Consider the following 24,121-nt stretch of genomic DNA (forward strand, 5'->3'; position numbering starts at 1 on the left):
CGAGAGCTTTATAAGCACAGTCCCATTAAGTCTGCCCTCATAACGTTATCCCCATCTTACAGAGCAGGAAGGCGAGGCTGGGAGAGGGACAGTGACTTGCCCGAGGTCACTCGGCCGGTCAGCGGTGCCGGGATCCAAGTGCCCGGCCGCGCGAGGCGGGGCGCGGGTGCTACCCCCGGCTCTGCAGAGAGCCGCGGGGGCGGAGCGGCGGGCGGGGCGGAAGGCGAGGGGGGTGCGGCAGCGGAGGATGGCCATCTTAAGTGGCCGCTGAGGAGCCCAGGGCCGCTTCCAGGGGGAAGGGGACATCGGAGCAGCCCGGGAGGTGGGGGTCTGCGCGCGGTAGCCGCGGTTCTGAGGAGAGGTCGGGAGCGCAGGGGATTGAGGAAACTTTCTTCTAGATGAGCAAGGGGAGGCCTGGTCTCGGACTGCTGAACCCCTCAACGCCGGGGCCTTCGTGTATGGGGGATGGTGCCAGGGAACTTGGCCGAGAAGGGGGAAGGGCTCTGCTCCGGCTGAGAGGGGCTGCCAGGGACGGTGCATGGGGATTCGAGGACACTGGACCTCGTCTAGGGGCTTGCAGGGGATTCCCTCGCGGGACTTGGACCCAGTGGAGTTTGGGGGTTCAGGTCTAAGAGGAGGCTGGATTTTAAGGGAATTGAGGGTGATGGGGAGAGACAGAAGGAGGGTCATGGTATCTTTCGCGGATTTTGGTAACTTGATATTACGAGTCTGTTGGGGAGCCGAATGGACAGGACTTTGGGTGGAACCAGACGTTTGTGGGAGTTTGAGGGACATATTGCCAGTATTAGGGGAAGGGATTCGGGATCCCGAAGTGTCGGGGCTCAGGATGGGGGGAACTTTGGCTTCGAAGGGGGAGTTTAGGGGCTGGATCTCCGGGTGGTGATGGCGGAGCAGGATCATTGTGGGGTTTGGGAGGCTGGCTACCCCTGGGGTTTGGGGCGGGGGTGTCTCAGGTCCTGCGGGAATGCTGAGGATAACTTCCCCGCGGGGAAGAGGGTGGGGGCAGGGGCGGGACGGGCTGTGGGCCGAGTGGTGGGGGTGGGGGCCGGCCGCCCGGCACTGCGCTCCGCTCCTGCCCCTCCCCCGTCGCCTCTGAACAAACTTTTCTTTCTCTTCAAGTTGAGGCCGGCGCTGCTGGCGGCGGCGGCGGCTGCGCGGCAAACCAGGCAGCAAGCGCGGCGGAGCGCGGAGTCCCGATCCCCGGCTCGGTCCCTCCCGCGGATCCTCAGGTCCGGGACCCGACCTCGGGACCCGGGGCCGGCCCCAGCCTCAGCCCCAAGCGTCCCGGGGCGGATGGCGCACGGCGGTGGGCGCGGGCGGCTCTGAGCCCGCGCGAGCCATGGCCTCGGCGTGCGGAGCGCCGGGCCCGGGGGGTGCCGGGCCGGGGGCTGCTCTGGGCAGCCCAGCCCCCGCCTGGTACCACCGCGACTTGAGCCGCGCAGCCGCCGAGGAGCTGCTGGCCCGGGCAGGCCGCGATGGCAGCTTCCTGGTCCGAGATAGCGAGAGCGTGGCGGGAGCCTTCGCGCTCTGCGTCCTGTGAGTGGGGCTGGGAATCCCGGTGGGCGGGGGCAGGGCCCGGGCTTCCTTGAGTGTGTGGGGAGGGCCTAGGACAGTGGGACGCCAGCGCCCCCCAGAGTGGGGGCTTTGGCTTTCTGCTGGGCTTGAGGAAGGATGCTGGGAGCAAAGGGCTTCTTCCTTCCTGCTTCGTGTCTGGGGCCACTTTCTGGAGCATTGTGGGCAGAATGTGTGGGGTCCTGCTGCCCAGGGTGGCTGTAATTGGGGAAAATGCAGGGAGTCTCTGGCAGGCCCCCTGAGGCACCCTCCCGGCAGGGGTGAGGATGTGCATTCCACGATTATGTGCACTTCTGTTCATACACGGATTGGGTGTCTGAGTAGGAGTTGGGGCCAGAGGAACTGGTGGGGTGTGTGGGGGTGCTCAGCGGCTTCCTTGGGGGGCCTTTCTGTGCCCCCAGGACTGAGGTTGGGGTCTGCCTGTCTGTGTATGGCTGGGGCAGGGTGGTGTTGAGAAGAAGGCGGGTGAGACTCAATGGGGCCATGTCATTTCATGAATCAGTGAGTGAGTGAGCGTGTGCCCGGGCTCTGCGATCCCACTGCCCTAGTCCTGAGCTATGGGTGCTGAGCACGGGGTGGGACTTGGCAGCTCTCTGAGTGGGCCTGGTCTTGTGCTTGTACCCATCAGCCGGATGTGGCAGTGGTATTGGGTGAGTGTGCACTTTCAGTTTTGGAGTCTTCTCCCTGAGCTACCCCCCTAGCCCTGAGATCTGATACTAGGTGGGCTCCTGTACGCCTCTGGAGTGGGAGGTAGTGAGTGGGGAGGTGTGGGTCTACTTTCTTTAGATACAGTTATGTTCCTCCTTAGCCCTGGAAGGCCTCTGGAACCCCTATTCCTATGTCTGTTCCCTCTATTCTCCTCACATCTTTGGGAATACACCATCCTAGGCCAGTGGTTCCCAGTTGGGATTGATTTTACCACTCAGGGGACATTTGGCAGTGTCTGGAGACATTTTTCGTTGTTACATCTGGGATTGTGCTCTTGGCTTCTAGTGGGTAGAAGCCAGGGATGCTGCTAAACATCCTACAATGCACAGGACAGTCCTGAGAATGAAGAATTATGTGGTCCAAAATGTCAGTGGTGCTCAGGTTGAGAAACCCTGGCCTAGGCAGTGGACCTGAAGAGGAAGGGGTCCCCTAAGTCTCAGCTTCTGTCCCAAGTCTGACGAGGGACAGCCTGGGCAGATGGATATCCTAGAGTCCTGCGTCTCAGCCCCCTCTGAGGCGTACCCCCTAATTAGGGAGGGGAGGGAGGCAGGTGTTGGGTCAGCTGTTGAGTGGGAGGGGGACAGCTGGGCCTGTGTCTGGATGAGCAACATTATTGTCTCAGGAGGGAAAAATCCTGGCTCCATTGCCAGGGGAGGGGATAGATGGGGTGAGGGTCTATCTGGGTGTGGAGGCTTCAGCTTTACCAGCTGATTCTGGCTGCTTCCTGCATCTTAGGAGCCTGAGGGTGGGTGATCAAAACTTACTTGCTTACCTGTGTATGACACCAAATGCACAGGGAAACATTGAGGACATATCCCTGCCCAACAGGTGAAGGCAATTCAACCAGCAGACTGGGATACAGGCCCTGGCTTCTGTCCTGACTTAAATCCCAGCTCTGCCTTTTACTTGCTCTGTGACCTTAGGCAAATCGCTTTTCTTCTTTGAGCCTCAGTTTCCTCTTCTGGAGAATAGGGATAAAAATATCTGCCTTAAAATGTGAAGATTAAATGAGATCATGCCTGTAGGATGCTGAGTACGTAGCCTGTCACTGAGACAGGGCTCAGTTAATGGGATGCTACTACTGTTAAAAACAGACCCACAGTCCACAAATCAGGACATCCAGTCACACAGCCTATGCCCAGTCAGTGGCCTGGAGAGAGTCCCTGAAGGGGGCTTACCTGAGGGGAGAGGATGGCCCTGTGGCTGAGGTGTAGTCTCCTCAAATAAGCATTTGGTCCTCTTTGGTGCCAATACCCATCTCCTGCCCAGCACACACAGGCCCAGGTGGTGCCCTTGGGCAAGCCTGCCCTGAGGTGTGACTGCAGAGGGATCCTCCACCCACACTGAGTGCAGCCTGTACCATCCAGGCCAGGCTCAGCTGTCACCTGCTCAGCTGTTGCTGCCATCTGTCAGCACCCCTCTTGCCCCTCAGCTTGGGGCTCCCAGAGGCCCAGGTCTCCCATAGGAGGCCCCCTTGGATTGTCCCAATTTCCTGGTGCCTGGGGTGGGGGGGAAGCCCTAGGATGATATCTCTACACCCCCCAGCAAAACTGCCCCAGACAAACCCAACTCCAGCAGAGTCAGACACCAACGTAAACACAGGCAGCAGGCACACACGTGTTAGCACATCACCATGTATGCAGACAGGGTTTACCCAGGCTGCTGAGGACTCTTACTCTGGCAGGGGGCCCAGACTGGTACCACAGCCCAGAGGGGCTGTTTAGACAGCTGTGGAGGCCACAAAAGAGCTGCCTGTTGCTTCCCAGGGCCTGCAGTGGGTGTGGAGCCTATGCAGGTCTGGGTTGGGGGAGCAAAGGTTGGTCATTCCTGCTCTGTTGGCACTAGCAGGCTAGAGTGGACTGGCCCCAGCATTAACCCTATATAGCCTGGGCAAATGGTTCTAGGGAAACCAAGCTGAGGCCAGGGGGCTAAGCCTTTGGCAGGAGGAAGGGGTACCTTAGGGCTTAGACCCCAGCCTAGGGGTGACAGATTCTGACTTTCCACCTTACTGTCAGGTATCAGAAGCATGTGCACACATATCGAATTCTACCTGATGGAGAAGATTTCCTGGCCGTGCAGGTAGGAGCTTGGACCCTGACTCCTGACCTTAATTCCAGCCTAAGGTTTGGGACCTGCCGGCTGACTCTTCTTCCACTCTGGCTGGCCCGCAGACCTCACAGGGTGTGCCTGTGCGCCGCTTCCAGACCCTGGGGGAGCTCATCGGCCTGTACGCCCAGCCCAACCAGGGCCTGGTTTGCGCCCTGCTGCTGCCTGTGGAGCGGGAGCGAGAGCCAGACCTGCCAGATGACCGAGATGCCTCAGGTGCTGCCTGGGGTGCAGTATGCAAATGCCTTCCCTGCCCCCATCCCCAGACTTTACTTGCTTCTTCCCACCCCATCTTCTCAACCTGCCTCCCCTGAAGCCCCCTGCCACTAACCATGGTGCCAGGGCCCTTTACCCCCTTTCCATGGATGTTTCTGACAGCCATGGTGTCCCCCCCTACTTCACTGAGGGTAGGAGGCTCACACAGCTGCCCACTGGCCCCTGTCCACAGATGGGGAGGATGAGAAGCCCCCACTGCCCCCACGCTCTGGCTCTACCAGCATTTCTGCCCCTCTGGGGCCCAGCAGCCCCCTGCCAGCCCCTGAGACGCCCACAACTCCAGCTGCTGAGAGGTGAGACCCCAATGCCTTCTGGTGCAGGAAGTCCCTTTCTCCTCTGAAAACTGTGTCCTCACCAAAGGTGGGGAGACTTTTAAGCCCCCAGCCCACTCCCAGGGACCCCCATCCCATCTCAGCCCTGGAGGCAGACACCCTAGTCTGTTGTACATCTCCTCTAGGGATGGGGTGGGGGTGCTGGGATAGGGTCAGCAGGGCCTCCACTGACTTCTTAACCCCTCCCTGAAGTGCTCCCAATGGGCTGAGCACAGTCTCGCACGAGTACCTGAAGGGTAGCTATGGGCTGGACCTGGAGGCTGTGCGGGGCGGAGCCAGCAACTTGCCCCACCTTACTCGCACCCTCGCCACCTCATGCCGGAGGCTGCACAGGTATCTGGGACAACCAACACCATGCACTGCGCCCTTACCTCTGACCTGTCCTCTTCCCTCCCTTGCTACACAAACACCCTGACCTTTGACTTCTGGCCCTGAACGGGGAACCCGCTGTTGCCTCCTGACTTTCCCTTGCCTGAACCCTTGTATCCTCATGGTGGCAACTGAAACTGCACACTCAACCCCCCTTCCCTGTACTTGGGTTGGGGCGGGAGTTCTGACCTGATATCTCCCCTAGTGAGGTAGACAAGGTCTTGTCTGGCCTGGAGATCCTGTCCAAGGTGTTTGACCAGCAGAGCTCACCCATGGTGACCCGCCTTTTGCAGCAGCAGGTGGGATTGTGGGGAGACCTCTAGGGAGTGGGTTCATGTTCTGGGGCTGGGTGGGGGGCCTCCTGCTTGGTGGCCTCACAGATAAGCCTCATTCTTTCTCCCTGCAGAATCCACCACAGACTGGGGAGCAGGAACTAGAGAGCCTGGTGCTGAAGCTGTCAGTGCTAAAGGACTTCCTGTCAGGCATCCAGAAGAAGGTGCCCTGACTCCTGACCTCTGACTCCTGACTCACCACCCGTCCCTGGCCACTTGCATTGGCCTAACTAATCTGAACCCTGAATCTACAGTTCAGCACTGACCCCCACATCAGCCATGCCCCTCCCTGACCCAGCTCTCAGCATGGTCCCTGACCTTGCCCTGCCCTTGCCCTCTCCAGGCCCTGAAGGCCCTACAGGACATGAGTTCCACAGCACCCCCAGCCCCACTGCAGCCATCCACACGTAAGGCCAAGGCCATCCCTGTGCAGGCCTTTGAGGTACATGGCGGGGGTGAGGGGGTGCTTTGCGAGGCAAAGGGCAGTTGGAGGTGAAGAGGGTGCTGCCTGCTTCCGGGTATTTTTATCAGTCTCCTTACCTCCTGGCCTGCAGGTGAAGCTGGATGTGACCTTGGGTGACCTGACCAAGATCGGAAAGTCACAGAAGTTCACACTGAGTGTGGATGTGGAGGGTGGGCGGCTGGTGCTGCTGCGGAGACAGAGGGACTCGCAGGAGGACTGGACAACCTTCACGCATGACCGCAGTGAGCCAGGGCCTAACCTGGGCGGGGTGGTTCAGGGTGGCCCCAGGCCTCCGAGCACAGGCTGGTGTGACCCATCCTCCATCCTCTAGTCCGCCAGCTCATTAAGTCCCAGCGGGTGCAGAACAAGCTGGGTGTGGTATTTGAAAAGGAGAAGGACCGGACGCAGCGCAAGGACTTCATCTTTGTCAGCGCCCGGGTGAGCGGCGGGGTGGTCCAGGCCGCCGGGGCTGCAGGGGTCCCTGCTGGATGGGAAGAGAGGGAACACATGATATAGGCGTGTCATCCCTCATGTCGGGGCGGGTCTGACGGGGCAGAGAGTATGTGTATTGAGAGTGACATGAGGGTAGATTCAGATGTTCGTTCAATGAATGTTTACTGTTGTGGACTTGAGGAGTGGGTGTAGGGTGGTGAGCCAGACAGGCACATCCCTCCCTTCATGGGACCTGCAACCTAGCAGGGTATCCTCGTAGAAAGGGGTTCCTGGCCACCCACCTGCCCCTGACTGGCCATTGTTCCCCCAGAAGCGGGAGGCCTTTTGCCAGCTGCTGCAGCTCATGAAGAATAAGCACTCCAAGCAGGACGAGCCCGACATGATCTCTGTCTTCATTGGCACCTGGAACATGGGTCAGGCCCGGGCAGGGGCTGGGGCGGGAGAGAGGCAGGGCCCCATGCAGGGGCCTGACTGCCCCCGTCACCTCCACCTCCAGGAAGTGTGCCGCCTCCGAAAAATGTGACGTCTTGGTTCACATCGAAGGGTCTGGGGAAGACCTTGGATGAGGTCACGGTGACCATACCCCATGACATCTATGTTTTTGGGACTCAGGAGAACTCGGTGGGTGACCGAGAGTGGCTGGACCTGCTCCGCGGGGGCCTCAAGGAGCTCACAGATCTGGATTACCGCCCGGTGAGGGGCATCCTCTTGTCCAGCCCCTCTCCTCTATCACACACAGCCCCCAGCTATCCTGCCTGACCTCAGAGGAGCCCCTGGGGAGCACAGCTTGACTGGCTGTCCCTCTGGTCCCTGGGCATGTCCTTTAGGAGGTCTAACTGAGTCCTTCATTCTGTTGGAAGGCCTCTTTCCCTCTGGCCCCTCAGGAGGAAAAAAGGTGGCAGGCCTTCCTTCCTATCCTGTGACTTCCAGAACAGTCTATAGTGTGGGCAGGGTGGGAGGGAATCGGACAGTGGCCTGGCCTGGGGCAGGGGTGACCCTGCACTCTCTCTCCAGATTGCCATGCAGTCACTGTGGAACATCAAGGTGGCTGTGCTGGTCAAGCCAGAACATGAGAACCGCATCAGCCACGTCAGTACGTCCAGCGTGAAGACTGGCATTGCCAACACCCTGGGTGAGTGGGGAGGGCGGGGTCCCTCTGTCCATGCTTCCTGTTTCCTCTCCAGCCCTGGGTCTAGGGTCTCCCCCTTTTGGGTAGTCTCAGGTTTCCCATCTCTAAACTCTTTGAACTTTGCAAAGCATATTCATATTCTAAATCTCTTCCAGCCCCACTAGGAAGGTAGGGCCAGGATAGTTACTTCCATTTCATGGATGATAAAACTCAAGCCCAGAGTGGCCAAGTGACCTGTCCAAGGTCACACAGCTAGTATTAGGTGGAGCCCAGCACCCAGCATAGTGCCCTGGTCTCCTGGTTTGCAGCCCAGTGCTCTTCCAGGACAGATTCTGCCCAGAACCTGTAGGTCCTTCCACCTTCACTCTTGGGATCCCCTGTGATCTCCAGGGCCTCTGCTCACACATGCAGACAGACTCAGGCCATCCAGTTGGGCTGTGTGTGCCCCATGTGGACCCCCAGGGTAGGTGGGGGTGTGTGTGCAGGGGCCTGCCTGCCTCATGGCATGTGGGAGGGTCAGGACAATCTTCCCACTGCTGCTTCGAGGGGCAGAGGGGAGAGTGGGGAGCACACCGAGGGTGACTCAAGCCTTCTATTGCCCTGACAGGAAACAAGGGAGCTGTGGGCGTTTCCTTCATGTTTAATGGAACCTCGTTTGGCTTTGTGAATTGCCACCTCACCTCGGGAAATGAGAAGACTGCCCGGTGAGGGGGTGCCTTCCCAACTGTCTCTTTAGCCTCATCCTATATTCACCTGAGACCTATTCCATCTTCCATATTCTAGTCTTTGACCCTCCTTCATCCCTGTTCCCAGAGACCTCTTCTTCCTTACCTCAATTTAAGATCCCTCTGTCTTTCCCTGACCTTGACCTTGTCCCCAGCTCCTCCCTCTGTCCCCAGGGACCCTGATCCCTGACCCATCTCTGACCTCAGAGACTTCTTACCTTTACACCTCTCCCTGACTCCTGGCCCTTGGGGCCTCCCCCTGTAGGCGGAACCAGAACTACCTGGACATCCTGCGGCTGCTCTCGCTGGGCGACCGGCAGCTCAGTGCCTTTGACATCTCTCTGCGTTTCACTCACCTCTTCTGGTTCGGGGACCTCAACTACCGCCTAGACATGGATATCCAGGTGCAAAGAGGGCCAGCAGGTGGCTGGTAGGGAGGCTGGGCTGGGAGCCAGATGGGCTGTCACCTCTGGCTCTGGCTCAAGAGGGAAAGTCTTCAGCCTTTGTGTCCTCACCCCAGGAGATCCTGAACTACATCAGCAGAAAGGAGTTTGAGCCCCTGCTCAGGGTGGACCAGCTCAATTTGGAGCGGGAAAAGCACAAGGTCTTTCTCCGATTCAGTGAGTGTGGGCCCAGCAGGGGGTCCTGAGGGCCAGGGTCCTTGTGGTATCCCTGGCCCTTCAGGCCCCTGAACCCTCATCCCCCGCCTTTCCTAGGTGAGGAGGAGATCTCCTTCCCGCCTACCTACCGCTACGAGCGGGGTTCCCGAGACACGTATGCCTGGCACAAGCAGAAACCAACTGGGGTGAGTGAGGAGAATGGGTTGAGCCTTGGGAGACCCCCAGGGCTACAGTGAGTCAAGAGTGCATGTGGGCTCAAGGGTCTGAGCCTCTGCAATTACCACTCCAGCTTCTATGGCCCCCTGAGGCCTTGGGGGTGATCCTGGGTGTAGTGAGGATCCAAGGAGGGAGGTGGGCACTGGGGGCCAGTGAGGTGGCAGCATGGGCTTCATCTGAGCAGCCCCCAGCTGTTGGCCTCACCACTCTGCCATCCCCTGCCCCAGGTCCGGACCAACGTGCCTTCCTGGTGTGACCGGATTCTCTGGAAATCCTACCCTGAGACTCACATCATCTGCAATTCCTATGGTCAGAGCCTTCTGGACAGGGTTATGGGCGATCCTGGGTAGTTACTGTCCCAACTCCACCTTGGAAGTGGGAGCAGAGAGTAAAGAGCTTTCCCCTGAGCCCCCATTCCCATCCCTCTTTCCAGGTTGCACGGATGACATTGTCACCAGTGACCACTCCCCCGTGTTTGGGACATTTGAAGTTGGAGTTACCTCTCAGTTCATCTCCAAGAAAGGTGACAGTTCTGGATGTGCTCATGGGTGTGGCATCCACCCGGGTGGGTGCAAGTGCCTGGGGATGTGCATAGGTTTGAATATATCTCAGTGTGTCTGTGTTTGGGTGTGTACCTGTACGTGTAGGAATGTTTCTGACTATGTGATGTGAGGGTGTCCGTGTGCCTGGGTCATTGTGGGAGGTACATGCCCATGTGCGTGGGTATGTATGTGTGAGTGTCAACGTGTATGTGTGTCTGTATCTGCCTGGGGCCCCTTGTGTACCTGAATGTGCCTGGTGGTGTGGTGGGTTGTTGGAGGGCTTCCCTGCAGGCACTCTAGTCCCCAGCCCCTCTTCGATGGTCTCTCATCCTTGGGTTTGAGGTCTCCCTGTTGGTTGCTTGGGATCAGGATGCCCCCTCCTGGCCTTCCCTACTATTCTGCCAGGGCTCCTGATTTCCCATCCCAGGGCTCAGTCTCTCTGTCCTGTTCCTTCTGCCAGCCTCTCAGCCCTCCTGTCTGCCTTCCTCCCTTTGCTCCTCAGGGCTTTCAAAAACCTCAGACCAGGCCTACATCGAGTTTGAGAGCATCGAGGCCATTGTGAAGACAGCCAGCCGCACCAAATTCTTCATCGAGTTCTACTCCACCTGCCTGGAGGGTCAGAATTGGGGCCCAGGGCCGGGTGTGGGCCACTGGGGATGGGAAGCCAGAGGTGCCCAGAGTGGTCAGCCCCCTAGTTAGGGGGAAGGGAAGTCAGGAGGTGGCACTCAGTTGGGTGTCCTCTACCCCCACCCAGAGTACAAGAAGAGCTTTGAGAATGATGCCCAGAGCAGTGACAACATCAACTTCCTCAAGGTGCAGTGGTCCTCCCGCCAGCTGCCCACGGTGAGGCCTGTGGGTGAGGGCACAGAGAGGGAGGTGTGGCAGAGCACTGGGGAAACTGCCTGGGAGAGCGGGCTTGTGCATGGGGTTGGGGGCATAGGGGAACTGGGCACGAGTGAGGACCAAGGCATTTGCTTTATTCAGGGGTGTGGGACCAAGTTGCAGTTGGTTCTTTTATTTGTTCAATAAATATTTCTTGAGCCTTTGCTAAATGCCAGCTTCTGTGTAGTCCATTGAGGATGCCGAAAATTAAAGAGTTATAATACTGTTAGGTGCCAAGGAAGGCACGTGCAGTGTTGTGTCTTCCATGTTAAAAATTGATCTTTCCTTGAGAGGGGAGTGCGAGTGAGCGTGGACAAGCATGAGGGTCGAGTGAGTGATACCAAGAGTAGGAGGGGTGGGTGGGGCCTTGTTCCTCACTGGGCCTCTGCTCCCCAGCTCAAGCCCATTCTGGCTGACATTGAGTACCTGCAAGACCAGCATCTTCTGCTCACAGTCAAGTCCATGGATGGCTACGAATCCTATGGTGAGGGATGAGGAGTGCCAAGGGGGACAGAAAGCTGAGCAGGGTCCTAGAAAGGCTTGACAATCTGCTGGTCATTTGCCCTCCAGGGGAGTGCGTGGTGGCGCTCAAATCCATGATTGGCAGCACAGCCCAGCAGTTCCTGACCTTCTTGTCCCACCGAGGCGAGGAGACAGGCAACATCCGTGGCTCCATGAAGGTGCGGGTGCCCACAGAGCGCCTGGGCACCCGTGAGCGACTCTACGGTGGGGGCTCCATTGGGAGGGATGTGGGGCATGAGATGGGGTGGTGTGGGCAGGCCTGGGGGTGTGGGGGTGCTGGGAGGGCATGTTGGAATCCTGGGAATATTTGGAAGTTCTGCGGCAGGGCTGAGAATGGGTTTGCCCTGAGGAGTAGCTGGGAGGGGGCTAGCAGGCCCAGTGGGTGTCTGGGATGCAGTACCCCAGGTCCCCTCTGAGTCTCCTTTCCCTTCCTGCCCCAGAGTGGATCAGTATTGATAAGGATGAGACAGGAGCAAAGAGCAAAGCCCCCTCTGTGTCCCGAAGCAGCCAGGAGCCCAGGTGAGCTGGGGCTGTGTTGGGTGTCACGTGAAGGGGTGCTGGGGCTTTTGGTCAGCTCCTACTTGATCTCTCCTCCCTTGTGCATGCCTGACAGGTCAGGGAGCCGCAAGCCAGCTGCTGCAGAGGCCTCCTGCCCACTGTCCAAGTTATTTGAAGAACCAGAGAAACCACCACCAACTGGGAGGCCCCCAGCCCCACCTCGAGCTGCTCCCCGGGAGGAGCCTTTGACCCCCAGGTGAGAAGGAAATTGTCATCCTCTGATTTATCCATTGCCGTGCATGGCTCTCAGGGCCAGCCTAGGGATCGTCTGCCACTTGGGCACTCTGCTGCCATATGGCCAGAGGTGCCAGGGCCCTATGCCCATGGCCACTCTGGCCAGCCAGGCCCCCTGTAGGTGTGGCTCTCTGAGTCAAAGGGAACACACTCAGCCTTTCCTCTCAATTCTGCCTTAAAAAAAAGGATTAGAAATTGTTTCTGCAACAGCTCCCTCCACGTAAGCAGACTTAACTTGGGCCTTCTGTTTGGAGAAGGCCCGTGCCTCAGCACAGATTTCCCTGGGGGCGACCCATGAAACGGTGTCCTACAAGATGCCCCTCTGGAAACGGGTTTGTGGTCAAATGAGTTTGGGAAATGGTCCTTGCTAGATTCTTTTCTTAGATATTCCCAGTGCACAGTGATACCAGCAAAAGCTCTGAGCATGTGGACAGGAAGGAAATCCTTTTTCAGCTCTGTTGAATATAGCTTCCCAAACTTAATGGGCCAGGAAACTTCCACATAATCACTGTTAATATCCTGGGGAACTACAGTTGACCCTTGAACGTGGCAGGGGTTTGGGGTGTATATCTTATAGTCAGCCCTCCACATCCCTGGTTCCTCCTTATCCGAGGTTCCACATCTGTGGATTCAACCACGTGGCTCATAGATCTTATAATACTTATAGTGTTTACTATTGGAAAAAATCCAAGTGTAAATGGACTTGTGCAGTTCAAACCTGTGTTGTTCAAGGGTCAACTATACTGTTCTGTGGATCCTACTTTGGGAAAGTGAGGCTTGCTTTTTAATTATAGCCAATTGTCACTTGAACGCAAATAAAAACCCCTAGGTACAGTTTGGTTTTCAACCATCTTCAGCTGTTATCAGTCACCTTAGTTTTATCCCCAGGCTTGAGTAAAACTGACTTGAATATATGAGTAAGATTCCCCAGTAGATTGGCCTCAGATGCCTCCAGGGGCTTTCCAAATTTGGCAGGTCATTCTCATTAAAGGCTCTTTTTACCCTGCCTTCTGGTACCTGTTTTCACCCATTTATTCTCAACTTTCACAGTTTACAAAGTCTTTCAGTGAGCGAGGCAAGGAAGTTTAGGGGTTATTCATCCAACTCCTCTGCATCCCCAGTTGGAGAGATGAGGACACCAAGGACCAGAGAGGGAAAGGGATGTGCTCAAGGTACATGCAGGTCTAGGATCAAGGGCCCTTATCTCCTGTCCCAGTCCAATTCTCCCTCCACTGTACACACTGCCTTCCCTTTGGTGTTTCTGGGTCCTGATTTAGTTATCCTGCTCCCAAACCCAGGTTGAAGCCAGAGGGGGCTCCAGAGCTGGAAGGGGTGGCAGCCCCCCCACCCAAGAACAGCTTCAATAACCCTGCCTACTACGTCCTTGAAGGGGTCCCACACCAGCTGCTGCCCCCGGAACCACCCTCGCCTGCCAGGGCCCCTGTCCCACCTGCTACCAAGAACAAAGTGGCCATCACAGTGCCTGCTCCACAGCTTGGGCGCCACCGGCCATCCCGTGTGGGAGAGGGGAGCTCATCTGATGAGGAGTCGGGGGGCACACTGCCCCCTCCAGACTTTCCACCCCCACCACTGCCGGATTCAGCCATCTTCCTGCCCCCCAGCCTGGATTCTTTGCCAGGGCCAGTGGTCCGGGGCCGCAGTGGAGGCGAGACCCGTGGCCCACCACCTCCCAAGGCCCATCCAAGGCCCCCACTGCCCCCAGGCCCCTCACCCACCAGCACTTTCCTGGGGGAGGTAGCCAGTGGGGATGATCGCTCCTGCTCAGTGCTACAGATGGCCAAGACACTGAGTGAGGTGGACTATGCTCCCACTGGGCCTGGCCGCTCTGTGCTCCTGCCCGGCTCCCTGGAGCTGCAGCCCCCCAGGGGACTGCCCTCCGACTATGGCCGGCCTCTCAGCTTCCCTCCACCTCGCATCCGAGAGAGCATCCAGGAGGACCTGGCAGAGGAGGTGTGTGGACCATGGGTGGCTGTCTGGGTGTGCTTACCCATGAACTGTGGTGTCCTTTTACTTCACGATTCAGTACTCAGTGGTGTCCCTTCTGCTGTGAGCTGGGCACAGGAGAGTTGGGGATCACATGAATCAGCCCAGCTCCTTGCCTCTCTCCCCACTCCAGAGCATGTGGTAGAATGTGGCTGTCTGCAGGTCCTTCTGTGTGTGTGGGTACCCTTAATTCTCCCCCTGACATGCCCTCTTCCCTTAGGGTCCGTGCCCGCAGGGCGGGCGGGCCGGCGGGCTGGGTGAGGCAGGCATGGGCGCCTGGCTGCGGGCCATCGGCTTGGAGCGCTATGAGGAGGGCCTGGTGCACAATGGCTGGGACGACCTGGAGTTTCTCAGGTGGGAGCGGGGCTGGTGGTGGAGGGGGTGGGGTTGGAGCTGGCCTTGTGGGCGGAGCTACGGGCCCTCTGGACCGCCTCGCCCTTCTCCCAGCCTCTCTTACCCCTACAGCGACATCACCGAGGAAGATCTGGAGGAAGCTGGTGTGCAGGATCCGGCTCACAAGCGCCTCCTTCTGGACACCCTGCAGCTTAGCAAGTGATAGCGGTGGCACTGCGAAGCTGGGAACTCCACTCCCCAACCCCACCTTGAAAGCCCAGCCAGAGCTCCGGAGTTGAAAAGTTATGAGGGGCGGGGCAGTACCTCTCTGCCTATTTATTGGGGATCTGCGTTCCCTACTGCCCAATCATTTGGAGTGCCCTAATTAGGACATCCTGCCTCTCACCTGTTACAGCCGGGGCTCCGGAGGTCAGTTGCCATGGTTACCGAGGACCTTGGTTATTCCGGTGCTGTCTTCCCTTTCGGACCTTCTCCAGCCCCTGGTGGGGCGTGAGGTCCATATGGGTCCGTCTGGGCCCCTACTTTCACCGCTGTTCCTGCTGCCTTCCACACAGCCTGAACCACAGTGAGAGGGGCTCTTCTAGGACCTCTCCCAATCCCCATTCTGGGGGTGTCCATCCGTAAATGAAGGAAGCCCAAGGTCAGGGCTGGGATTTATTTAAGCTTTTCTGTGTGGGTTTAGGGAGGGCAGGCACTTTAACATTGGGGCCGGTTGGGGTCGGGGGAAGGATCTCGGCAGTATAGATCCAGTTTGCTTAGTTCTGTCTCCTGGTCTGTACCACCCTGCGCTGTGGCTGTGTGGCAGCCATGGGTTCCTCGCTGGTCGCAAGTGGAACCAAGCTCTTGCAGGCAGCCTATCCCCATCCTGGGTACTCAGAGGGTTGCTGGCGTGATGTCTTCAATAAATTAAGTTTTATTTGGATTGAGCAAAACTCACCTCAATAAATTACAAGTGTTTCAAAAGCAAAGAACAACAAAAAATCAGGAAAGAGGGAAAATCTGTCCCGTTGCTCTGACAGACCCTCCCTCGTCTAACGGGCCTACCCTTTGTGCCAGACTGGCTGGGGATGCGAGGGGACGAGGTTCAAGTTGGCAGCGGGACTCTTCAGGCCGCTCATTATCCCAGTGACGGCCAGCCTTTGCAGGGGCGGTGTCAGGGCCGGTGGGCCCGAGGGGTGGGGCCCAAGTGGGCTGGTCACCAAGGTGAGGAGTGACTCAACCAGCTGCAGAGCTGGGGAGGAAGCCGGGCTGTTTCTCCTTGAGGCTCCTCACGTTTGCCCACTGTGGTAGGGACAGGTGTTATTTGATCCCGGTTCCAAAGAAAGCCAAGCTAGAAGGTGCTCGGGCTCTGCTGGAGGGCGTCCCAGTGAAAAGTAAAAGTAGCCCGCTCTTCTGTGTGGGAATGGGTGAGGACGAGAGTGACCCTGCCTTGGTCTCTAAAGGTGGGGAGGGCACATGTAGGGGTCAGACTCGGTGGGGAAACTGGACAGAGGGAGACATCAGGCAGGCGGCCGGGATGGGGAGGGTCTCTCAGGTCCTGGAGGGGCAGGGGCGTCTCTGGCCGCAGGCCCGGAGCCTCCAGAGGCCGGCGGCTAGAAGAGATTGGTCTTCAGGGCGGGACCAGGTTTCCGGTGAAAGGAGGACAGAACCCCTGAGAAGGGGCCGGGCCCGGGTTCGGCCGGCTGCCAGGCCTTAAGCAGCTCCGCAGCGCCCGCGCCCGGCCCGCCGCCCCCACCGCCCGCCACGCCAGCCCACAACGGGCCCTTGAGCGGCTGTGGCCCTGGCCCGGGTCCGGGCCCAGAGCCCAGGGCGGCGGGCAGCGGGCTGGGGCTCAGGCGCGGGCTGGCCAGGCCGGGCGCGGGCGGTGGCGGCAGCGACGCGGTGCTGTCGGGCGTGGGGCTGCACGTGGACTCTTTGGAGTCGTCATCCTCGGACGAGCAGCGCGCCTCACCCTTTTTGGCGCCCGCCGCGCCCGCCGCACCCTTGGCGCTGGCCGCGCGCTCCTGTTTTCGGAACTTGGCCCGGCGATTCTGGAACCAGACCTGCGGGCACATCGGCCGGTCAGTCCCGGGTCGAAAAGGCGTGGGTGAGACCTCCATCCGGAAGGGACGATTGAAGGGATCTGGATTATTACCAGCCTTCGGAGCCTTGGCCCCTCGCCATCCACCACTCTGCTCGTTGCCCTCGTCTCTCCGCTTCCATCCTCTCCTCCACTTGCCCCATTCTCTAGGTCCTTAGGGCCTTCCCCTTGGGATCTGCTCACCCGCGGACCTTGCCGCCTCCTAGTGTTCTCAGTCTCCCGGAGGGGACTCCGCCTTTGCCGTCCTTATCACCCAAAGCTCTCTCTCCCCAGTTCGCTCCTACAAGAGGCTCTGGGAGTACCCTCTGGAGTGTCCCGTGGCAGTGAAGAGCCAGCTAGGGCACTCGGGAAACCTTTTGTTCAAGGTCTCCATTAAAGGCGCGCCAGCTGAACATCTATACTCAGATTCGTAAGATAGACAAAAGCCCACCCTGGCCCAGCTCCTGCGCCTGTCCTGAGCCCGGGCTTTCCAGGCTCAGAGGTGTCACAACTGCAGAGCTGGGGAGGGGACCCGGAGGCACTGATTGGCCTCGTTTGGCCCTGAGGACACCTGGAGCGGCCCCTCTACCCACTCGGTCTCCGTCCGGGCTTCCCAAGCATCACTGAGTGCTCAGCCCTATGCAGGAGACTGAGGGGAAATCATGAGGCTGAACAGCTAAGTTCTTTTGAGAGCCTCAGGTCTGCCAAGTCCTGTTTCCACAGCCTCCCCGGACTACATGTCCTCTTCTGCCCAACCACCCCAGGACTGCGCTCTGGCCCCTGGCTCTACCTCTGCCTCCAGGCTGCACCTCCCCGTCACCCGAGTGAGGCCCCTCTGCCCTGCGGACCTCTAGGTGTCGGGCACTAACTTCCCGCCCCTTCTCCGCGCGCACACATTCCCGCAAACACGCACCTGCACGCGAGCCTCAGTGAGGTCGATCTTGAGCGCCAGCTCTTCGCGCGTGTAAATGTCGGGGTAGTGGGTCTCGGCAAAGACGCGCTCCAGCTCCTTCAGCTGCGCGCTGGTGAACGTGGTGCGGATGCGCCGCTGCTTGCGCTTCTCGTGCAGGCCCGATGGCTCCGGGAAGAACTTGTAGGGCACTACGGGTGCGTGCGGAAGGGCGGGGGAATCAACGAAGGTGGGGGCATGAGGAACCGAGCCTAGCCTGCTGCGTTCTGCTCCTGAGGGATCGCTCAACGCCCCCCGCCCCTGCCCTGGCCCCTCGGCTTGGACCTCTCAGTCCTGGATGGAACGTCTTCCCTATCGCTGAAGTGGGCAGGGGTGAAGGCAGACAGCGAGCAGGAAGTCCTGGAGCCCAAGGGCCGCAGCGAGGGAACCAGAATGTGATCCTCGCGTCAAGACAGCTGACCTGTCGTTGGCCCTCCGATGTGTTCCCTCCACCTCCGACCAGTCTATCCGCCCTTATGACCCTCCCCTGGGTGTGTCTCTCCCTCAGTCAGTCTGCCTGCTTGACTTAAGGTCCTGCTCTGTCCATCCTAACGCTGTCTGTCTGTCAGGTTTCATCAGCATCCTGGCTCTACCCAGTAACCAGCCCTGGACTTCACCTAGGCAACTGAGATTCACGACTCACCTGCCTGGGTCAGCTTTCAGCCCTGCCACAGACTGTCTGCCGTGTAAAAATTTGGCCCGCTCTACCCCGCACCCGACTCCTTCCCAGGCCTCATTTCCTCAGCCCCATCTCACATCCCATCCTCCTCCAGGTGTCCCCCCCTCCCCTTCCTCACCTCTCTCCAACTGCATCTATCTGCAGCTTTCCCCCTCTGGACCATTCGTCTCTTTGTGCCCATTGAGAAGGGGTCTTATTTCTCCCCTCCCAGGTTTCTACATCGTGTCTTTGCCCTTCTCCCTGCCAGTCACCTCTCTCTCCGTCCCAACTCCTTCAAAGCCAGTCGCACTCTTCCCCTTCCCTGTCTTCCCATCCCTGACTCCCATCTACAGTCCCTACTGCCCCACAGACAGTGTTTCTGTCACCATCTCCCCATGGGAGGGCTTCTAGCCCCTGTTTAGGTCTCCATATTCTCCAAGCATCCCTGATATCCTTCATCTTTTTCATATCTCACTAGTTCTCTATCTTCCCTAATCCTTGTCTCTAATACCCCCATTCCTAGCCCCATCTTTCTTATCTCTGTTTTCAATCTTTCATGGTCCCCATCTCCCATAATTCATCTTCCCACCACCTGGTTTTTATCTCCATCTCCCCAACCCTGGGATCCCATTTCTCCTAGGGTCCCCCATCTTCCCATCTCTGCTCATATCTCTCCATATCTGTTCCCATCTCAGAACTCCATCTCTCTGGGGCCCATCTCCCCATTTCCTGTTTCTACCTCCACAGTCCTCATCTGCATATGCCCAGAGTACCCATCCTTCCCATCCCTATTCCAGATTCTGACTCCATCTCTCTGGTTCTCATTTCTGCAAATCAAGGTCTCTCTCACCATCTCTCCCCACCCACAAGACCCCAATCTTCTACTTGGGCCCAAGGGAGTCTCCCCAGGAAGGAAGGAGATAAGGAGTTTGGGTAGGGCAGCCTAGACTCTAATTGGAGAGATGGGGATGGCTAAAAGTCTCCATGAGGTTGAAGTTTCAGATGGGGACTTGGATCAAGGGGTTTGGGCATCGTATGGGGCTGCTTCTGGGTTTTGCAGTACTCCATCTATGAGAGTCTCCAGGGGGAATGAGGAGATGAAACTGGCTTAATGACCTGAGTACCCTTTTCTTCTGGCCACGTAATGGGTTTCAGTGGTGCAAGAGGGTTTGGGCACAGGCAAGATGGGTCCAAAACCAGGCAGTGGGGGCCTGATGGTGCTGGGGCTCTAGGAAGGTTCCCAGATGGGCAGCTCAACTGCAGCAGGGATCCTCCTGGGGGTCGGGCGTGAAGTGGGGGCGATAAGGATGGGGAGTCTGACTGGACTGAGCTGGAAGCATCTTCCAAGGAAACAGGGGATGGAGAGGTTGAGTGGTCAGTCTTTGCAGGTGGGCAAGGGAGGGCCTGGTGAGGAGCCTATGACTGGACTAGGGATCTATTTCCTTGACCCAAAGAGCACGGGATAGGGATATGACAGTGGAAGAGGAATGGGAAGGAAGAGAGGGTGGAGCTCAACTCTGCCTAGGGAATTCCGTCTTACGGAGGGGCTGTGGGTCCCGCGGGGAGATGGAGGGTCTGGCTAGGGAAGGGATGGTGGCGGCCGTGGAGGACAGTCGCAATCACTTGCCGAGTAGGGCAAGGGCTGGGGGTGCTTTAGGATTTGGAGGGAGGGTTGGGCTGGGGCTGGGCTCACCTGCCGAGTAGGGCGCGGGCTGGTGGTCGCGTAGAGCGCCAAGCGCGCAGTTGGAGGAGCCGAGCGCGGGGCAGGGAGGCCCGGCCGCGGGGAAGGCGGGCCGCAGGGGGCTGTATTGGAAGCCGCCGGGCTGGCTGCAGGCGCCGAAGTCGCCGTAGGCGGACGCCTCCATGGCCGCCACGCACGAATCGTACGAATTGAGGTAGGAGTAGTCCATCGGCCCGGGGGGCGGGGGCGGGGGCCGGGTCGGGCCGGGTGGGAGTCGGGTTCCTGGGCCGGGTAGGGGTCAAAATGGGGGTTGGAGCGCCAGGAGCCAAGGACCTGAAGCCGGCTGTTAGCGCCAGCGAGTCCGCCCGCCCCGTCGCGGCCGTACTCCGCCCGGGTGCAACGCAAGTGCAGCCTAGCCCGGCCCGCGCGCCTTTTAACGCGCAGGACCCCGCAGAGGGGGCGGGGCGGGGCGAGCTCTTCGGGGGCGGGGCCTGGGCCGCCCAGGCCCCGCCCCCAGCCGCCCCCGACCCCGACTCCAAATGGTTGCCACCGTCTCTTACGCCTCCCGAGGTGCAGGGCGGGCTGCGCGGGGCCCCATCCTCTAGAGTCCCCATCCTGCCCCAGTCCGGACCAGACCTTCAATCTCCGCGCATCTTGTCAGTCCAGAGGGTCCCGACCCCTTTCCCTGGCCTCCCCACCTGCGGCCCCGCATAAGGGAGGGAAGACAGGCCTGGCGGCTCTCCTGTGAAGAAGTTAATTCAATTCGTCCTGATAACCGAGTTATTCCGATCCAGCCCCTCTGCTCCGCCCCCAGCGAAGTACCATCCCGGCGGGGACCACGGAGGCGGCCTAGTAGCGGGGATGAAGACAAGGACGAGGAAGAGAAGGAGCCTGGGATGAAGACGTGGATGAAGAGAGGAGACAGAGACGGAGACAGGAAGAGGGACAGAAAAGTGATGGAGAAATATGGAGAAAGGGGCAAGAGAGATACAGGTACACAGATGGAGACATGGATGAGAGAGATAGATTAGAGACCGGGGCAAGAGGGACACAGGAACAGAAATGGTGACAAAGGTGAAACATGTACAAGAGGAAGGCGGGGATGGAGATAGCATAGACAAAGGAAAGATAAGAGAGAGAGAGGGAGACAGAGAAAGTGTGTGAGGCAGGCATGGAGACAGAGAATTCACAGGAATGAGACACGACTGAAAAAAGAATTGCAATGAGATCAAGAGAGATGAGACAAAACAAGGCAGTGATAGTGAGACAGACACACGCGGAGGATCAGTCTCAGAGAGACAAGGCCAGGGACAGACACAGTGGAGGAACAGAGGCTGAGGGGTGGAGAGAAAGAGCCGTTGGAGAGCTGAGACCCACGAGCTGGAGCGCCCAGCAGGCAGAAGGATTGTAACGGAGGTGCTGCATGAAGCTGCGGAGGGGGAGGGTCGCCTAAGCCGATGTCCCTCTATCCTGACTTGTCCTGAAGGTCATACGACCCTGCCCTGCACCTTCAGAGACCAGCCTGCCTGTCCTCTCTCCCAGGTCCCCCATCTCAGTCTCTCTCCCCACCGCCACTAAGTGTGAGATGGCACTCTGGTTCTCAGCACTCTCCGTACAGATCATGTGTGAAGAATGTCAGGACCAGGGAGTACCCAAGTGACCTCTTCACTCTTTCTCAGCCTCCACCCCTCTCCTCCAGAGGCCTTTTTGTTCTTCAGGAAAACCACCTAGAATCAGTCTGGGCCTGGCCACTGATGAGTTCTGCATCATGGGACCACAGGACAGGACATAGGATCCTTTCCAGGAGAATAGAACAGAGAACTCTTCTGCCTCTGCAGCACACCTGAGGTGGATTGAACAGCTTCCCTACCCAGCCCCCAGGCTCCTTTACCCAATCTTGGTAGGTCCCCACCTTGTTACTAGCCAAAGTCCTTGGGGGATGAGAGAAGGGATCCCCCCCCCCACATCCCCAGTTTACCAGCATACTGGGGAGCATGCCCAACCTGGCCGCTCATTCTTTGCTTAACACAAGGACCACTTGTCCCCCATTTCTGTAACTACTCCTTACCAGGGGGTTTCTCTGAGGTATTTTCTCTAATTAGTTTTAAATTCTAAATTGACAGCTAAACTGATTTAAAACATTCTCTCGACCGGTGTGGGAGGTACACCCCTCTGCCTTGACACTTCCTATACAGGAAGTCCAAGGGATCTCAGAACTGGGAAATCAGATGGTGCCACTGCTCTCTTTCTTAGACCTCCCATGGCTCTCCATTGCCCTCACGATCAAATCCAAGCCCTCACTTTGGCCCACAATGTCCTCCATGCCAGTGCTCCAGCCTGCCTCCCCCTTCACCATGACTATCTTTGCAGCCCTGAACCCATTGCTTTTTTAGTCCAGAGCTGTTCTCTCTGGCTGGAACATTCATTCCAGTCTCTACCCACCACCCCTAAAAACAACCCCAAACCTAGTTGACATTTATCCACCAGGTTTCAACTTGGACATCACTGCTTCCTGGAAGCCTTCCCTGATACCCCTAGACTAGGTTGTGGTGTACCTCCTCCCCTTTTGGTTATTCGTGTCACCTTGTTGAAGTATTTGCAATAACGTGCAAGGTCTCAAGGCAGAAATATGTCCTTTCATTGAAAACTTTCTCCCCAGCCCTACCACAGTGGCTAGCACATCACTGCACATCATAGATCTTCCCATACCTGTTTGTTGAATGAATAATGAAGGCTAAGCTGAAATCTTTGTGCTGGGGAATCCTGCCCTTGTTTCCAGGGAAGGAAGCATCATCCCCTGACTCCCACTCCCCACTCTCTGAAAAGAGATCGTCCTCCCTTCTTCATTCCCTCACTCCTCAGTAACAGGAAACTTCCTCCCTCTGGGCCAGCCTTCTGCCTGCAAGAAAGGCCTTCCTCATCTGAGGAGTTTTTAGGCAGCCATATCTCTTCCACAGGGACAAAGCTGAAGCAAAGGAGCCACAGAGGCTTATGCACAGGGACCAGCAGAGATATGCAGCCTGGCTCCACTTGTCTCTGTTTCCATGATCTATCCCTGTCATTTCTTCTCTTTTGGTCACTGAACCAATAAATTCCTCTTTTGGTCTTACCTACTTTAAGTTGGGCTTCTGACAGTTGCCACCAAGAGTTCTGACCAATATAATCTGTGAATACTTGACACCTTTACAGGTAATCAAACAAATGGTTTGGTGATTGGAAGTTTTATGGTAACATGCATGTTGCAGGGTCAGCTTGGCAGGAGCTGGCCTTCCCCTGACTCAGGACTGTCCTCAGGAGTTGGAGGTTCCTCTCTCTGCAGGGAGCCATTTGCCTCTGCTGACTGGCACTAAAACTGAGATGAAGCCCAAGAAAATCGTTTGAATTCTGTCCACTGTTGAGTTTAGGTGTTTCAGATGGTGGAGGTGGGGGTAATTTGGAGGCTAGGCTGCACGTATGGTGTGTGAGTGTGTGTGTGTGTATTTGGGTGTGATATCGGGACAGGTAAGAGGGCTTCCTGAGAACTCACCATTAAAGGAGACAGGCAGAGTGGGCTGGATTCTGCAAGGGCCTCACACCAGAGAGGCTAGTGGTTGAGATCTGATGTGGGAGCTCATTCTGTTGGAGACCCTCCTGCCCAAAATGCATGCTCTCCTGGGGAACTAAAAATGCTCTGGCATGAAACACTGTCTCAGTAAGCCTGCTGTGAAGCCTCCTTGCTGAGCAAATTGCCTTTTCTTCTACAACTGATGACAGATTCTGGAGCCTGACTGCTGGGTTCCAGCTCTGGTGCTGCCACTTCCAAGCTGGATGACTTAGGGTAAGTTATTCAACCTCTCTGGGCCTCAGCTTTCTCACCAGGAACCTGGTTTATTTTAATTATTAGGTGTTTGAATAGTGTGTGGCACATAGTAAACATTAAATAAATTATCTACCACCACCACCACCTGTTCTCTCTTACCAAGTGACTGAGCTCTGTGACTGATAGACCCAGACCACATTCTGGCCAGGCTCATCTGGTGTGTTCCACCTGGTACCTGTATCTTTGCACTGTAGCATCACCTCTACCCTCAAGAGTTCAGAAGATATCATGGACCCCTATCTTTGCACTGTAGCATCACCTCTACCCTCAAGATTTCAGAAGATATCAGAGCCTTGAAGAGTTAGCCAGCCTGACCCCTTAACTTTTGCAGATGAAGAAAGTGATGCCTCTGGAGGGGAGGGGTCCTGTAGGAAGGATAAAAGTGAAAACAGTGGGAGTGTGTCATGGTGAGGGGATCCCTCCACAGAGAGAGCAGCAGGCCAAAAGCAATCTGGGGAGTGGGTACAGTGGGGACTGTCTTTTTCTTCTGCTCTGAT

The 24,121-nt window shown here is 57.6% G+C and overlaps 2 protein-coding genes across 5 annotated transcripts; one reads left to right on the forward strand and one right to left on the reverse strand.

The window, feature by feature from the left end:
* The first annotated feature begins 176 nt into the window (after window positions 1-176).
* On the forward strand, window positions 177-15,340 carry INPPL1 (inositol polyphosphate phosphatase like 1). 4 transcript variants are annotated; one of them, XM_074372548.1, is made up of 29 exons: window positions 178-322; window positions 1,141-1,557; window positions 4,317-4,380; window positions 4,473-4,623; window positions 4,856-4,976; window positions 5,208-5,348; window positions 5,590-5,683; window positions 5,791-5,880; window positions 6,060-6,158; window positions 6,271-6,421; window positions 6,511-6,617; window positions 6,943-7,045; window positions 7,129-7,325; window positions 7,647-7,764; window positions 8,369-8,465; window positions 8,752-8,890; window positions 9,007-9,106; window positions 9,203-9,291; window positions 9,550-9,631; window positions 9,756-9,845; window positions 10,367-10,480; window positions 10,619-10,707; window positions 11,143-11,230; window positions 11,317-11,472; window positions 11,709-11,787; window positions 11,882-12,022; window positions 13,359-14,031; window positions 14,285-14,418; window positions 14,530-15,340. In XM_074372548.1, exons 2-29 carry the CDS (start codon window positions 1,361-1,363, stop codon window positions 14,618-14,620), a joined length of 3,795 nt encoding a protein of 1,264 aa, XP_074228649.1. In that variant the 5' UTR covers window positions 178-322; window positions 1,141-1,360; the 3' UTR covers window positions 14,621-15,340. The 4 variants fall into 4 exon arrangements, with proteins under 4 accessions (XP_074228650.1, XP_074228651.1, XP_074228652.1 ...); XM_074372549.1 differs by lacking the exons at window positions 14,285-14,418; window positions 14,530-15,340 and adding an exon at window positions 13,111-13,232 and having other exon boundaries at window positions 177-322; window positions 13,359-13,496; XM_074372550.1 differs by lacking the exons at window positions 14,285-14,418; window positions 14,530-15,340 and having other exon boundaries at window positions 177-322; window positions 11,317-11,426; window positions 13,359-13,495.
* On the reverse strand, window positions 15,316-22,889 carry PHOX2A (paired like homeobox 2A). The gene is made up of 3 exons (XM_074372564.1): window positions 19,778-22,889; window positions 17,391-17,578; window positions 15,316-16,460 (listed from the first exon to the last, which is right to left on the reverse strand). Exons 1-3 carry the CDS (start codon window positions 19,992-19,994, stop codon window positions 16,011-16,013), a joined length of 855 nt encoding a protein of 284 aa, XP_074228665.1. The 5' UTR covers window positions 19,995-22,889; the 3' UTR covers window positions 15,316-16,010.
* Between the last annotated feature and the right edge of the window lie 1,232 nt (window positions 22,890-24,121).

The sequence above is a fragment of the Camelus bactrianus genome, chromosome 10 (assembly GCF_048773025.1).
Source record: "Camelus bactrianus isolate YW-2024 breed Bactrian camel chromosome 10, ASM4877302v1, whole genome shotgun sequence".
Taxonomy (NCBI): Eukaryota; Metazoa; Chordata; class Mammalia; order Artiodactyla; family Camelidae; genus Camelus; species Camelus bactrianus.